General features: G+C 26.5%; 1 protein-coding gene across 1 annotated transcript; it reads left to right on the forward strand.

Annotated features, from left to right (window-relative positions):
- Positions 1-4795: 4795 nt before the first annotated feature.
- Positions 4796-16786, forward strand: LOC117172975 (lipase 3-like). Its single transcript, XM_033361303.1, has 8 exons — positions 4796-4889; positions 6878-7085; positions 7198-7312; positions 10103-10349; positions 13749-13901; positions 13981-14068; positions 15355-15497; positions 16538-16786. Exons 1-8 carry the CDS (start codon positions 4800-4802, stop codon positions 16691-16693), a joined length of 1200 nt encoding a protein of 399 aa, XP_033217194.1. The 5' UTR covers positions 4796-4799; the 3' UTR covers positions 16694-16786.
- Positions 16787-17218: the final 432 nt, after the last annotated feature.

A 17218-nucleotide genomic window follows, 5' to 3' on the forward strand; every position in this document is an offset into this window, starting at 1 on the left:
AAGATATGGCTATCTCATATTTAAAAAAAGATAGAAATGGATTCACTTGAAAAGGAAAATATTGATCAAAAAAGATAGAAGAAATTCGTTATTTGCCCAACGGATAGAAAAGGATAGAGGTCAATTAATTTACATAAAAAGACTAAGATTCAAGAAGGTAGGGCTATCTTAAATTTAAGAAAATATGGAAATGGATTCACTTGGATAGAAAAATAGTGATTGAAAAGATAGACTGAATTTGTTATTGCCCAAAGGAATGAAAAGAATAGAGGTAGATAAGTGGAGGATTAATTCAGATAGGGAGACTGGGATGCAAGAAGATAAGGCAATTTAGATTTCAAAAAAGATAGAAATGGATTTACTTGTACAGGAAAATAGGAAATAAAAAAGATAGACGAAATTTAAGATTGCCCAAACGATAGAAAAGGATAAAGGTGGATTCATTTGGATGAAAAGACTGAGATTCACGAAGATAGGGCTATCTTATATTTCTGTAAAGATAGACATGGATTCACTTGGATAGGAAAATAGGAATAAAAAAGTTAGACGAAATCTTAGATTGCCTAACGGATAGAAAAGGATAAAGGTGGATAAGCTGTGGATTTATATAGATAGAACGAATGGGACTCAAGAAGATAAGGCTATCTTCGATTTTAGGAAAGATAGAAACAGATTCAATGAGATAAGAAGATGGGGATTGAAAAAGAAAGACAAGATTTTGGATTGCCTAACGGATAAAAAAAGATGGGCTCGGATGAGCGCAGGATTTATTTGGAAAGAAACACTGGAATAGGGATTGGGAGCGAAAGAAATGGATACGTGTGGATTTGTCGGATAGAGATGGATAGGAAGATTGGGATTCAAAAGAATAGAGGTGGTTGTAGATTTGAAGGAGGAAAGAAAATGATCTAAAGGATCAATTTATATTTTAGAGAACTAACAAAAAAGAATTAAAAAGAAATTTGGCGGTCTTGTTACACACTAATTTATTATTATTGTTGTTTTGTTGTAACGCTCAAGTTAATTTTTGGAAGATAGGAAATCAGCTCTTCAAAATTCTCTTCTTTCTTTATTTCTATAAAATATAAATTAATATTTTGTGTACAGCAGCAAACATATTTATTATACTAATCCAGTGAACTGCCTCCTCTATTGAAAAATTATCAATTTTATACTATTTATACTTAAATAAATCAAAGTCGATGTGAGAATGGAATCAGACCATCTTCCAGTCAGTTTCTCTTCAGAAATAGAAATTACTATTTGCAATTGGGAAACCTTTTTGAAAAAGGAAAATAGGAAAACTAAAATCCGCTGAAAATGGAAAAAGGATAAGGGAGCGGATTATGTAAAAGAAATAGAAAAATTGTGGGACGAATGCGACGAAAATGAGGACTTGGAGGATAGATGTGTAGAACTCAGGGAATGCGAAATGATAACATTTCTCCCCAAAAAATTAAAAATATTTGAAGTTAAAATTAAACTACCAATTAAAAATCTCGGGATGCTTAAAGCTTCATATTAAAGCTCCTATGATTCCACTGGTTAGTTTTTTTTATCTCGTAGCTTTTTCGTCCTGTCAGTTTAACAATTTATTATTGCATTCATTAATTTTGACGTAATCTTCGACTTAAACTAACATTAAGTCATTTTTCTTGCAATAAATGCCTTCCAATTGATTTTTAAGTTATTGCTTTGTTCTTAAAATTAAAATTATGAATTTTAAAAACCGTAATGCAAATTTATAATTATAGTTTTAAATGCGCAATTCTGAAACAGCGCAACTTTTGAGACCTTAAAATTAAAGTTGTTTAGTAAATTTTATGTTATCATTTTACCTTCAGCCGCTTAAAACAAGTTTCGGTTAGGAATTCACATTACCGTATGTAGGTAATACCCATTGTTGGTAACTCAGCATGGAACAGAACCTTGCTCGTTCGGTAAGTGAGGTAACGGCCCCTCTGCTATGCTACTTTTAATATAAATGAAAAAAATTTTAAAATAATTGAAGTTCGCGGAAATATTATCATATCACTTCAATTCCTTTTAAAATTATTTGAGTTTTTTTTTAAATATCCTAAAACGTTATAGGTTTATTGAAATCCTTTTGCATCGTTTGAAGATCTTTATATGCGCATAATTTTGTTTAACATCTTAGAATATATAAATTTCTTTGAAAGATTTAAAAATACCTTTATATTGTTTAAACATTTGAAAATTCCTGTAAGTATTTTTAAAATAACTTGAAGATTAAAAACAAAAATTTGAATTTTTTCTTTAATTCGTTAAATATATTAAAAATAGTTACAACAATTTTTGAAAACAATTGTGAAATAATATCGTAGACAGAAAATTTGCATTCAAGAAAGATCCACACATTTTTTATTAATAATTTTTTTTAGTGGATAAGTTGCTTCTATTTTATTCCTCAAAAAGAGCATTCAAGATTTTTTAAATTTAATTTTTGGACAAACTATACAAGCTACCAAAAAATAAATAAAACAGAAGTTGTTTACCCAAAAAAGAGCTAGAAATTCAGGATAATAATTTTTTATAGTACGACTACTGTCTGCTTATTAAAACAAAACAAAACATTTGAAATATAGACATTAAATTCTTTTTAAAAAATTTAAGATACGAAAGAAAATAAATATACAAAAGTTGTTTAGCCAAAAAAGATCGACAACTTTATTTGTAATAATTCTTAGATGGGACTAGTAGATTTTCTTTTATTGATAAATAGTAGGTTTCAAAATTTTAAAAACATTTAAGGAAGGAGCTTTGACAAAAGAGAATTCACAATCACCTAATTACAGTTGTTGATGATTTTACATTCAATTTTTAAAATTCTGTGCACAAATTTGGGGAAAACGCAAAGACCGAGCGCGTAGCGCGAGTTAAATAAATTACAGAGCCTGAACCAACAGTTGCGCGTTCAAAATTGCGAGCGCAGCGTTTTTTTTTTTTGACACACTACGGTAAAAATTCGTCTTTTTAGCTTAAAAAATAACAAATTTGGTTCAAAGTTGAACTACTAGGTTAAAAATTATTCTATTTTTCTATTTTTTATTATTCTATTTTTTCAACAACTGTTTTGAAAATTAATTTTTTCTCAGATCCACATCTGTGGTTAAAAATTGAAGAGTTTTGTTAAAAATAAGTTTTTTTTGTTGTTAAAATTTTTTTTTACTCAAAAGCTTAACTGCTCCATTTGTAATTGGAAATTTATTCTTTATATTTCGAAATTGAAATATTTCATAGAAAATTCATGCATTTTTTCAAAAATTCTTGTTTTTATTATAAAATTATTCTGGCTTGTTAAAAATTAATCTTCTTAGGGAGGATTTAACGATTTCTTTAAAAATTATTATTTTTTAATTTAATTGGTTCAAAATAATCTTCTACTTTAAAAGTTAATCTGTCGTAAAAAAAATTAATTTGTTTTAGCTAAAACATTTAACAATCTAGTTAAAATTTTTAATAATTTTATTAAAAACTCTTTTATTTTGTTTGAAATTTCAACTATTCGGCTGTTCATCTAATTTTTTCTTTAGAAATAATTGTTGCGTTTAAACATTTTTTTCAACCAAAAAGTGCATTTTTCAATAGAAGGAATAAATTTTCAAAGAAATATTTGAGTTTTCAAAAAGAAAAGAAGAATTTTCAATCAAAAATGGAATAGTTAAATTGTCAGTGGAAAAAGTTTAGTTTTAAATGCATTGGTAAATTTTTAACTAAAATGATGAATTTGTAACTGGAGTAGTTGAATTTTCAACCAAAAAGACATATAAATATAAAATAAATAAAGATAAAAAAGTGACAAATTACGAAAAAAATCGAATAAAAGTTGCTTAAAAAAGAGGATTACAAATTTGTAATTAATAATTTTTTTGATAGGATGCGTAGTTTTTAATTATTTAAAAAAAATAACATTATAAATAGAAAAATTAAATTTGTTGTAAAACGGTATGCGTAACAAAAAAAAGTGAATATACCAAATTATTTCAGCCGTAAAAGATAGAAAATTTTTTTAATAATGATTTTTAGATAAGAGAAATTGATTTTATTTCATTCGTGAAAGATAAGTTTTAAAATTTTTTAAATTAATTTTTCGAAAAACGACAGGGGTTAGGAGAAAAAAAGAGAATACAATAAATTTAAAATAAAAGTGTTTAAACATAACGTAGAAAAGTTCACCTTTCGGACAAAATCGAGGCCGAAGCACGAGAAACGTGATGGGAATGTGTCGGTTAAAGCCCAAGGAGCTTTAACAAAAGAGAATTCACAATCACTAATTTACAGCCGGCAATGTTTTGAGTTCTAATTTTCTTAATAGTGTTTACAAATCTTATGAGCGCGAAGCGCTAGATAAATATGTTATCAGGCGTAAAGCGTGAGAAGCAACATTCACGCGCCCTGGTCGCGCTCAAACGAACGACAAGTCTTAGAATGAAATTAACTAATGCTTCAAAAAATGACCATTATTTTAAAGTGAAATATTGTACAGAGAAATGCCGGAAATTTGTCACTCAATGTAAATAAAGAAGCATGTTTATCAAATAATAAATTACATACTATACTACATTTTGATAAGATTATACAATGCAAATTTTCGTAAAATGATAGTTCTTGTCGCTTTTTTTAATTAAAAATTTTTTGCTTTTTGAAACGTTTACATTGAAAAACCATAATTCAATAAGATTAAAACCAAAACGTGTTACTGAATAAATTTCAAGCGCGTATAAATATTGTTAACATGCATAGCTCTGAATTAGTACTTTTCCCGTTTTTGAAGCAAGATGACAAAAAACTTTTTATTTTTTTTAATTGCATTTTGCAATGTAATTTATTCTGTATCGAGTGTACCAGAGGATCCATTCAGGAAAATTGTAAGTCAAGTTGAAATTTTAATAGCACGATCAAAATTGTTATTAACAACTATCAGATTCTTTTCATCTTAAATATATTATGGTAATAAAAAAACTGAAATTTGGAAGAAAATTTGTTAATGCACAAAAAAAAGTCCTCAGAAATGTTACCAATACTCCTAAGAAAATATATTTATCTTTTTAAATATTAAATTATTTTGTAACGTTTTGAAATCTTCTAAAGCTTCTAAGGCTCTTCTGAAAGTGATTCAAATTCTTTTTTAATCTTGTAAAATAAAAAAATTGCCTTTAAATATTTCAGATTCATTTTTTAACCATTTTGAAAATGTTTTGAAATCTTTTCAAATGTTACATCCAAATACGTTTTTTCAGATGATAAATTATGTTAAATACTTCTGGGAATCTTGAGCAGTTTTTTTATTTTGAAAATTTTCAAAATCCTTAAAAAGCTTTTATTTTTTTTCATTTTTAAAAATTCTATATCCTAAATAATATTTAAAATAATTATAATTTGTACTAATTTCTTTAATCCTGCAAACTGGAAATTTGTCATAGATTCATTCAAGTTCTTTTCGAAAAATTTTGCAGAGCTTTTAAAATGTTTTAAAATAATTTTAAATATTCTTTTAAAAAATGTTAAGAAACTTTTTTAGCCTCAAAAATGGAACAAATTTTCAGAGTAATTGAATCGTTTCGTACCAGTGAAAAAAATGTAAACTAATTCAAGGTCAAAATTCCAAATTTCAAAATAGCTGCTCTGATATGGCTACCAAAATTGTTGAGAAATCTTATATGTTGGCAGATTTGAGTCGCTAAACGAAAATTTAAAGTCAAAATTTAAAAATGATAAAAAGCTGATCCAACACCAACACCAACTTCATGAAAGCCAGCCAATTTACGTAATTTTAATCCGCCATATTGGAGTCGCCATTTTGAATTTGGGAATTCTTTTGCCACATTTAGATTCAGAGACCCAAAAAACTTTAATACAGAAATTTATTTAATTCACATGGAGCATATTGCGTTAAACGGACTCTTGACCTTTTTTTGATATACGAGTTATTATGTTTTGTGGCTTATAATTTTAAAAAAAATTATATTGTACTAAACTCATAAAAAATGGTTTCAAGGAAATGAGAGCACGTTCGTATGTTGCATTTATTTTCATTTTATTCTAAGAAAGCAAGTTGATTAATTTTGAGTTTAGAATGTAATTGAGAACAGGGCCTTAGTGCCCTGGTTTCAGTTGAATTATTAAAATTACATTATTTAATCAAAATAAAAATTCAAGACAGATAGACGTCTTTTTATGTATTTTAAAAGATTTTCTAAAATATTAACACAATGTATTTATTTTTGTATTTTGTCGAACCTGAAATTTCTTCAGTTCGAACCAAAGAAACATGTTACTATTTTCCTTACATTGAAACAATAAATTTCCTCGCGATATTGGAAACATTCTAATACCGCTAAGAAAATTAAACATTTCCAAATCTAAAAAAAACGGCGAAAAAGATACAAAAATAACGTTTTTTGTATCAAGCAGAAGATGACATATTCAAAAAATTCTAAATTTAGCAAAAAAAATTTTTTAATTCATAGTTTTTGATTATTGTTGAATAAAAACATCATACGAAGAAGTTATTGAACAGAAAGTCACTTACTTTCATAAATATAAAATTAATTGTATACCAAAAACTCAGTTTTCAATATTCTCACGTCAACACTTAACAGTTAAACATTATGAAACACTGCAGTGGGTACTTCGATGCCTGAATTCGATCGAACTTCACTTAACTCTCGATATAAGCACCCTCAGTTTACGCCATTCCTGGAATTACAGTTCTTAGCATTTCATGTTCAGTCAAGCGTGATAGTCAGCATCAGGGCCTTACTCTCAGCGCGTTATTGACATCAGATGTTTGCATACGTCCAAATCGTACATTATTATAGGTGAAATTTAAGAAATAATTTTAATTTTGTAACAGGAGGAAATAATCACAAGTAATGGCTATCCTTTCGAAAGACATTTGGTTCAGACAGAAGATGGTTATACTATTGAAATTCATCGAATTCCAGGCGGTAAAGGTGAAAAAGCATATCAAGCTCCAGCTAATAAACCACCTGTTTATGTGCTTAATGCATTTTATCAATCATCAGCCACTTGGGTCTCAACTGGTCCACGAATTTCCCTAGGTAATTTTTTCAACATTCAAAAAAATTTTCATCCTCTTTTTTAAATTATTTATGAAAATTATTTTAAATTGTTTAATCTTGCAATAAAATAATATTTTTGTTTTCTTTAAAGCTTATCTATTGGCTGACAATGGATTCGACGTATGGTTGGGAAATTGCCGTGGAAATATATTTGCTAGAAATCATACAACATATGTGGATCTGAGTTACGGTTTCTGGAACTTCAGGTAAAATTTTAAATAATTTATTAAATATTATTCACGAAAAACCTTTATGAAAATTTAAAGAAAATATTAAGTTTAAAATTGTTTTGACACTACAAATAATAATGAATAATGAATAATTAATTTTGTTTAGATTTTTTATTATTATTTGACTAAAAATTGATCTATGTCATTCCTGTTGAAAAATGTATCTTTCTTTGTTGTTGTAAAATCCACTATTTTCTTGAAAACTTATCGTTTTACTTCAAAATTGAACTAGTTTGTCGAACATTATTGAACAATTTTACGTAATTTCGAATCGAAATATTAGAGCCGCCATATTGGATCCACCATTTTGAATTTTGGAATTACGATGACAGATTCGGTTTCAGATAACCAGAAAACTTAAACACACCAAGTTTGATAAAAATCCGCCCATTTTTCGCAAGTGCGATCCGCCATATTGGATTCTACATTTTGAATTTTGGAATTCTGATGCCAAATTCAAATTCATAGACTTAAAAAAAACTTTGTGCATCAAGCTTGATAATCATCGAAATAAATAATAAATATAAAACTGTTTATGTCACATGACGCATATTGCGTCAAACGCACTCTTGGTCATTCTTTTAACGCAATATGCGTCATACGCTATTAAAGGGTAAAAACTTCTTCTTTTTGAGTTGATCTTATAAGTCGAAAATTTATTTCGTTAGCTAAAAATTTAACAATTTTGTTAAAAATTTGTTGTTTCTTTTGTTTGAAAATTTTTTTTTACGAAAAATTGATAGTCTGTTAAAAAATGATTGGTAATTTCTAAAATCTTGAAATCTTAATTATTTTGTTAAAAATTATTTTTCATTAATTAAATTCAACTATTTGTCTAAAAATACAATTTTCATATTTGAAAAGTCTTCCTCTTGGCTTAAAATTTCATAAAATTTAGACATACTTTGTGCCCATTACAAAACATAATAAGTAAATTTAAAAAGCTACTAATAAAAAAATTAAAACAAATATAAGAAAATTATTATTTTCCTTAAAAATGAGTTTCATGATTTTCAATTAATTATTACAAATCAAGGAAAAAAAATAATGATTGAAATAGTATATCCATTTTCTTTGGTAAAACAATATTGCAATTCATGGAAAATTTAATAATTGTGTCAAAAAGTTAGATTTTTTACGATTATAGTTGAATTAATTTAATTTAATAATTTTATTAATTCAATTTGGAAGATAAAAGTTGACAATTAATTTATTTGGTTAAAAATTTAACAATTTTGTAAAAATTATTGTTTGTTTTGGTTGAAAATTAATTTTTTGACTCAAAATTGATTTATTTCATTTCTGGTAGCAAATTTATCTTTCTTAATTGAAAATTCAAACATTTTTTTTTAATTTACCTTTTGCGGTTGAGAATGTAATTTCTTCGATAACAAAATTCGTGCAGGTTGAAGATTCAACTATTCTGTTAAAAATTGCTTTTTGGAGATTCACGTGTTTGCTTTAAAATTACAATTTTTTGTTGAAATATCCTTTTTTTAATATTTATTTTTTATTTTTTACCCTCTTTTACCACTTTTCTATCAATTCTTCTTTTTCCCTTTTTTCAAATAGCTTTCCGTTTTTGGCTAAAAATGTAATTCTTTTATGGAGAATTTCGCGTTCTTGATAGGGAATTAATCGTTTTGGTTAAAATATTAATTATTTATGTGAAAATCGATATTTTTAATTGAAAATTGATCTTTTATCATTAAAAATCTAGCGATATTGTTAAAGAGTCATAATTTTAATTTGAAATTCAACTATTTAAAAATTAGAATTTTTGTCAAAATTTTATTTTTTCTGGTTTAAAAAGCAATTGTTTTTGTAACATTTTCAAAACATTAACTATTTTGTTAAAAATTCGTTATTATTCACTAATTTTAACTCTTTAGAAATATCTTTTTTGTCGTTGTTAAGTAATTTTTCTAACTTTTAATTTAAATATTCCAGGTTTATTTAAAAATTTTAATATTCCTTAAAAATAAGTTTCACGATTTTCAATTGATTATTTTAAATAAAAAGGACAAAATAATCATCGAAATAGTATAAATCTAATTATTTTGTTAAAAATTATTGTTTGTTTTGCTTCAAAATTAATTTTTTAACTGAAAATTGAGCTATTTCATTTCTGGAAATTTATCTTCTTAAGTGAAAAATTTTACTTCTTTGCTAAAAATTCGTCTTTTTTGACAGAAAATTAATTTTCTTATTAGAAATATAACTATTAGGTTCAATGTTCATCTTTCTTGTTAAAAATTTAACAATTTGGTTAAGGTCATGTCACGAGTGGGTCATGTGACCAGATTCCTACCTTACCGACACTTATTTACTTCTCAAATTATTTTCAAACGAAGCGCTATATTGAGTTGAAAATTCGTAATAATAAATAATAAGCACCAAAAAAGGTGTATCTGGTTTTAAATGTTTATAATTATGAAAAAAGTTTGTTTTTTTTTGAATAATTTTGTTGTTGATGCTTTTTTTATAACTATTGAAATTTACGACCAGACTCACCTTTCTTAGTGCTTCTTATTTTTTACCCTCATTTTTCAACTTGACGTGGCACTTGGTGTTAAAATCAGGAAAGAAAAAAAGTGTCGATAAGGTAGGAATCTGGCCACGTGACCTACTCGTCGCATAGTCTTAAAAAGTAACCCCATTTGGTTAAAATTTTGCGTAACACTAGTTCAATTATAAATATAAATTTTTTAAATACAATTTTTTATAAAAATAAATTTATATAAAAATTATGCAATTTGTCTTTAGTTGGCATGAAATGGGACTTTATGATATGCCGGCAGCGATAGATTTCATTTTGGAAATAACTGGCAGAAGTCAACTATATTATGGATGTCATTCACAAGGATGTACAGCCGCATATGTTTTGGGAGCTTTGAAACCTGAATATAATAAAAAAATTCGTTTTTCTGCGCACATGGGACCTATTGCATTTTTGGGAAACATGAAGGGCATTGGAAGAATTCTTGCACCTATAATTGCGAAACTTGGAACAGTGAATATAAAATCAATTTTAAAATGTCCAAGAAAAAAATTTTTGTCCACCAGACGAGACAACCATTTTTTAAAAGATTCTTGGGTCGCTGAATCCGAATCCGACAATGTTTGACGCATTCAGATCGCATTCCGTTTCTAACTTCAAAAAAGTGAGAAAAAAACGTATCAACTTTCATCATTTTTTTAAAGTTTAGGAACAAAATGCGATTTGAACGCGTCAAAAACTCGGATTATAAATCAGCGACCCCAAAAACGCATAAAAATATTTTTCCTGTTTGGTAGGGAAGACTTTTCAGTCTCACTGCGCATGCGTCGTGCCAGAAGCCTTATTGGATGTTGATTGCGCATTTATTTCGAATGATTAAATATGGAGATCAAATTTTTTTAGTATATAATAATTATAAATCATAAACAAGTGACGAGTTGTTTCAATTTCACATTGATAAAAAAGTTATTCCTTTTTTCGAATTTAAAATCAATAATGTTATTGTAAATATTATAATATCAAATAATTAATTTACCTTGTATACTAAAAGGCTATTTTGTGGCATGAAAATTAATTAAATTAATTGTCTAATGATGATTGATTAAAAAAACAAAATCATTTACGCATGTAATCATTTAAACAGCGGGCCATTTACAGCAAATAAGACTGTCGATGCTACGCATGCGCAATAAGGTTGAGGACCCTAGTGACCTCTACGTAGAGTTGTGTCAGGTCTTCCCACTGTTTTGATTGGCTATGATTAAACCGGAACCAGAAGTGATGAAAAGCGCTTGATTGAATGAGGAAGGAGATAAAATAAAATATGAAAATTTCAAAACTTTGTGACATATATGAAAACAGAAATATCGAGAAAAAAAACTATGCCATTTTGTGTTTAGAGTTAGTATTGTTAGTTGAAAAATCGGTTATTTTTATTAAAAATAATCTTTTTTAGAAGGAAATTAATATTGTTAGTAGAAAATTTAATTATTTGTTTAAAATTTTGTTTTTGGGTTAAAAAATAATTTTTTGGTTGAAAATCTTCAAGAAACACCGGGAAAAATTCGTACTTTTTAAATTCTTTCAAAAATTTTTCTAAATTCGTAGTTTAAAATTTTTAAATAGAAAATTCATATGAACTCGTTCTATGTTTGATGAAATGTTAACCATCCGATTGAAAATTGATGTATTTTTTGAAACGTTAATTTTGTCGTAAAAAATTAATGTTCGTTTTGGAAAATTCATCTTTTTAGTTAAAAATTAGTCTTTTTTTTTGTAGAAAATTAATGTTCTTCACTGAAAATTTATCTTTCTGGTTAGAAATTCAACGTATCAATTAAAAATTCAATAATTTGGTTGAAAATTAATTTTTTCGGTAAAGGATTAATCAATTTCGTGCAAAACGTATTCCTGTGACTGAATTTATTTATTTAGTTGACCATTCGTCTTTTAGATAGAAAAATAATCTTCTTGTTTGGAAATTCATCTTTATGGTTATAAATTCAACTATTTAATTAAAAATTCAGCTTTTGGTTTAAAATATATAATTTACCTTATTTTTAGTTTGTTTATTGTTGTTGAAAAATAATATTTGCTGTTAATAATCTGTCTGTATTTGGTTGAAAATTAATCTTCATAGTTTATTATATTTTTAGTTCAAAAAATATATTTTTTAGTTGAAAATTTGAATATTTAATTGAAAAATAATCTTCTTGGTCAAAAGTTAATTTTTTGTAGAAAATTGATCTTCGTTGTTGATAATTCGTCTTTCTTTTGTAGGAAATTAATCTTCATAGTCTTTCGATTTATAATTTAAAAGTTATCTTTTTTAGCTGAAAGTTTAACTGTGTAATTGAAAATTAATCTACTTTGTCAAAAGTTTTTAAAAAAATTAATCGTCTTTTTTTATAATTCGTATATTTTGGTAAACAATAAATCTTCTTACTCTATTCGATTTTTTGCTTAAAATAATTTTTTTTATTAAAAATTAATGTTCTTCATCAAAAGTTAAGTTTCTTGTTGAAACTGAATTTTCGCGGTTAAAAAATCAGTCTTTTTAGTCAAAAATTCGTGTTTTTTTTAGAAAATTAATCTTTTTATTCTATTAAATTTTTGGTTTTACAATTATCTTTTTTAGATAAAAAGTAAACTATTTGATGGAAAATCAATGTATTTGGTCAAACGTTAACTATTTTGTAGAAAATTAATTTTCGTTTTTGAACATTCATATGTTTAGTTGAAAATTAATCTTTTTTTTTAAATTAACCTTCTCTGCTAAAAATTCATTTTTTGGGTAAGAAATTCAACTTTTTAGTCAAAAATTCAATATTTCGGTTGAAAATTCATTTTTTCGGTGAAATGTTTTTCATTTTCGTTAAAAATTTATTTCTGTAAATAAAAATTTATTTAGTTTGTTGAAAATTTGTCTTTTGGATAGACAAAAAATCTTCTTGGTTGAAAATTCAACTTTATTTTTAGAAATTCAATTATTTGGTTAAAAATTCAGTTTTTGGTATAAAGATTCATAATTTTCGCTGAAATTTATTTTTTGTTCGAAAACGCATCTTTTTAGCTGATATATCCTCTGTTGGGTTAAAATGTCATCTTTTTTCTTGAAAATATAGAAAAAACTGTTTTTTTAATTCATATTTTTTACTTTAAAATCGAAATATTTCGTTAAAAATTCGTCATTATCGGGTGAAAATGATTTTTTCATATGAAAATTTACTATTAAATCTTCAGCTCAAAAAATAAAATTTACCTTATTTTTAGTTAAAAATTCAACTTTCTTGGTCAAAATCAATCTTTTGGGTTTTTTATAATTCTAGTAGAAACTTATTTTTTTTTCATTTAATTTTCTTAAGTGAAAATATAACTATTATATTTTTGGTTGAAAATTTATCTTTTTTAGTTAAAAATTTATGTATTTTGTTCAAAAATCGTCTTTTTTGTCAAAAAATTTAGTTTTATATCTTTAAATAGAAGCATTGAAAGAAATGCGAATCAATCTTTTGCGCCCTTTATGCGTACTTCTGGTTCCGGACTTATCGCGATGTGCAGTGACAAGTCTGTATTAAAAATTGATTTAAAAAAATGTGTTTGCGCATTTAATAATTTTTAAAAAGCGCACCAATTAAATCCAATGAGACTGCTGATGCGACGCACGCGCACAATAGTTCGTGAGCCAATTTGGCAGCACTGGCACAGGCACTCAAAAAAACACAAATTCTCTTTACTAGACGGGACAAACATTTCTATACATTTTTGGGGCTGCTGAATCCGATTCCACTCCCGGATTCGGAATCAGAGACCAAAACAAGTATACGAATATTTTTCTCGTCTGTTGGACAAGACTTTTTTGTTTTAACTTCAATTTGAATGAAATTATAAAAAACTGTTTCTAATTTTCAGCCATTTTTGGAAAAAGTTGGTCATTTCAGCATGACAGGAAACGCCTTAATTACAATTATATTCAGACAAATACTGCTGCACCCTCCATGGTTTGCTATCGTATTCTCTGCTATATATACATTTAGCGGACCGAGTAAATTATCTGACAACCGAGTAAACATTTTTAAATTAATTTTAAAACAATTTTTTTTGGAACAAAATAATTAATTATAATTTATTAACAATTTGTTAGGAAGCAATCGAAAATGGTCTTCCTTATACGATTACAGGAGCTTCTACTAAACAGATTGTTCATTACGCACAAGGAGTTCTTAATCCCTGTATGTATAAAATTTTTATCAAAATAAATAAAATTGATAGTGGGATAATTCATCTCCTAAATTATACCTTTTCAAGGCACTAGTTTTTCTACGAAGAAAAATGAAACTTTTCAAACCAAAATCAAAATTTTTTCTGAAATTTCGAACTTTCAGTGTTTTTGGAACCCCCCCCCCCCCCTTATATTTAATAATATTTAACAGTCAAAAAAAATATTTTAAATAAAACAAAAAATTAATCAAAAATAGAAACTTTTAACTAAAATTAAAAATCTAAAACCAAAAAAATGCCAAACAGTTACATTTGACAAAAATTGCTTTGCTAGAGAGAAATAAGATATTTCAAAAATAAAACAACTCTTTATAAAAATGACACTATTTGGTGAAAAATTAACTTTTTGGTTGAAAAAGAATACTTTCTGTTTAAAAAAAGACGTCTTTGGTTGAAAATTCATCTTTTTAGTAGGGCATTAATTTTTTTGGCGAATAATTCATTTGTTTAGTTGAAAATTGAACTATTTGCTTACAAAATTTTTCCAATAAAAAAATTCAACTACTTTGTTAAAAAGTCATTCATTTTAATTTCAAATTCGACATTTTGAAAATTAAATTTTTTGTTAAGATTGAATTTTATCCGGTTCAAAAATCAACTATTTTCTAAAATCTTGGACACTTAACTATTTTGTTAAAAATTCGTCCCTATGCATTAAATTCCACTGTTTAAAAATATTTTTTTTTTTTTTATGTATTTTTTTGAACTAAAAATTTAAGTATTCCATTTTTGGTTCAAAATGAAGCTTTCTTGTTTAAAAATCTACTTTTTTGTTGAAAATTGTATTGTCTTTTTCGGTTGCAAATTTAATTTTTAAACAAAAGTTTTTTTTTTTTTAAATTCGTATTCATTGCTCGAAAACTCATCTATTTGATTGATAGTGCAACTTTTGGGTAAAAAATTCTATTTTCGTATTTGAAAAGTCTTTTGCTTGGCCTTAAAAATTCATAAAATTTATACATATACTGTTTGACAATTACAAAATACAATAAGTAAACTGAAAAAAGTTTCTTATAGAAAAAGGTGAAACAAGTAACAAAAAATGATTTTATTTCTTAAAAATGAGTTTGACGATTCTCTTATTATTATTTAAAATGAAAAGAGAAAATTCACAGAAACAAATAGTATCCCATTTTATTTTATTTTTTAAAAATAGTTATTAAAAATAATTTGTATGCGCATCAACGTAATAAAAATTTAGGGAACGGTAAAAATAATAAAGATTTATTTGTTTAAGATACTTTTCGACAATACGACTATGGAAGTGTGCAAAATCTAAAAATATATAATTCAGTAGAGCCTCCAAGTTATCCATTAGAAAAGGTTACAATGCCCATAGCATTCATTGAGGGCACAAATGATTTTTGTGCAAATAAACTGGTGAGTTTTTTTATTTTACTTTGAATCAAACATAACTTCGATTAAATCCGCCAAACTTTTTTTTCTGAATTTTGAAAAACTATTTTTTTAAAAGAAATTTGTATTCTGAGTAGCTTAAGGGAAAAGCGCCCGATCGGCAATTGGGAGTTCAGTGGTTCGATTCCCAGCGGAGTGAAGAAGATCTTTTTCTAGAAAAAATTTAATTAAATAAATTTTTAATGCATAGCCATCTAGTCTGAAAAAGGATTCTTCTTTTGAGCTCTCTAGTAGCTTAAGGGAAAAGCACAGCGGAGCTACGGAGATCTATTTTCAGATTTTTTTTGTTAATCTTTATTCTGTAAAGACATAAATAATTTCTTTAATTATTTAATGATAATCGAAATTCCTTGAATAATTGAAATTTGTAACACCTGTCAAGATAATGCTTGTTTTTACGAAAAAAATTCCATTCGAGCTCTCCAGTAGCTTAAGGGGAAAGTTCCTAAACTGCAATCAGAACTTCTATCGCTCGATTCCCAGCGAAGTGAAGGAGAAGATCTTTTTTCAGAAAAAACTTAATTTAAAAAATATTAAATTCATAGCTTCATCTAGTCTGAAAAGGCAACTCCTCAAAAAAGTATGTTTATTTCTGAAAAAGAATTCTTCTTTTGATCTCTCTAGTAGCTTGAGGAAAAATTTTTAACCGGCAATCGGAAGCTTTATGGTTCGATTCTCAGCAAGGCGAAGGATAAGATATTTTTTCAGACAAAATTTAATAACAATTTTTTAAATTCATAACTCCATCTAGTCTGAAAAGACGTTTAAAACTTCTACTATTCGCTGATGATAATACAGATTTCTCGCAAAATTTGAATACGTAACACCTCGCAAAATAATGGTTTTATTTCTGAAAAACGATTCTTCTTTCCATCTCTCTAGTAGCTTAAGGGAAAAGTACCTGACCGGCAATCGGAAATTCTGTGGTTCGGTTCCCAGTGGAGCGAAGGAGAAGATTTTTTTTCAGACAAAATTGAATTAAAAATATTTTTTTTTAATTTTAGGATCTGGATTACTTAGCGAAAAAACTGCCAAATGTTGTTGGTAGGTTCGTGTATCCACTTAACCATCTTGATTTTGCATATAATCGAAATATTAAACAACTTGGGTATAATAAAATTGTGGAGTTGTTCCTAGAATCCGAAAAGAGAGCATCATAAATGATGCAAATTAAAATAATTTTAGTTTCAAACAAGTTAATTAATTAATTAAATGAATCTGACACTTTTGAAACTTTAATAAATGTAGTTTAGAAACTAAAATGTGAATAAAGTCCAATATTGAAAAAATATTGTTTATTTATTTATTATTATCCCCAAGTGTCCTAAATTTTTCGTAATTTTAAGATCATTTTCCAAATATATGCATTTCTTTAAAGAAACTTATAATTCTTCAAGCGAATGAAAAATTTTTATTTTTACGATCATTGCGATCCTTTTGTTTATTTTTTCTTTCTTCTTGTATAATTTTCCACTATAATTGAAAGAGTGTGGAATCTACCACTAGATTCGAAATCTCCAGATACAAAAATACAGCATTTGAAAAAAGTCACTTTTCAAAAATCATCCCCATAAGACTCTTTTATAGGGTCCCAAAAATCCACATAAATTAACTAATGGGGTTTGCGAGCGTTTAGCACTAATTTTAAGTTTTTGCGGTTTTTAAAAATCCAAATTGTTTTTCGT

The sequence above is a fragment of the Belonocnema kinseyi genome, chromosome 5 (genome assembly GCF_010883055.1).
Source record: "Belonocnema kinseyi isolate 2016_QV_RU_SX_M_011 chromosome 5, B_treatae_v1, whole genome shotgun sequence".
NCBI lineage: Eukaryota > Metazoa > Arthropoda > Insecta > Hymenoptera > Cynipidae > Belonocnema > Belonocnema kinseyi.

What these genes read in the sequence shown, in the direction of transcription:
- LOC117172975 (XM_033361303.1), top strand. Translation starts at nt 4,800, where the DNA reads ATGACAAAAAACTTTTTATTTTTTTTAATTGCATTTTGCAATGTAATT. An exon ending in GTAAATTATCTGACAACCGA is followed by an intron (nt 13,902 to 13,980) that starts GTAAACATTTTT and finishes ACAATTTGTTAG; the next exon opens with GAAGCAATCGAAAATGGTCT. An exon ending in ATTTTTGTGCAAATAAACTG is followed by an intron (nt 15,498 to 16,537) that starts GTGAGTTTTTTT and finishes TTTTAATTTTAG; the next exon opens with GATCTGGATTACTTAGCGAA.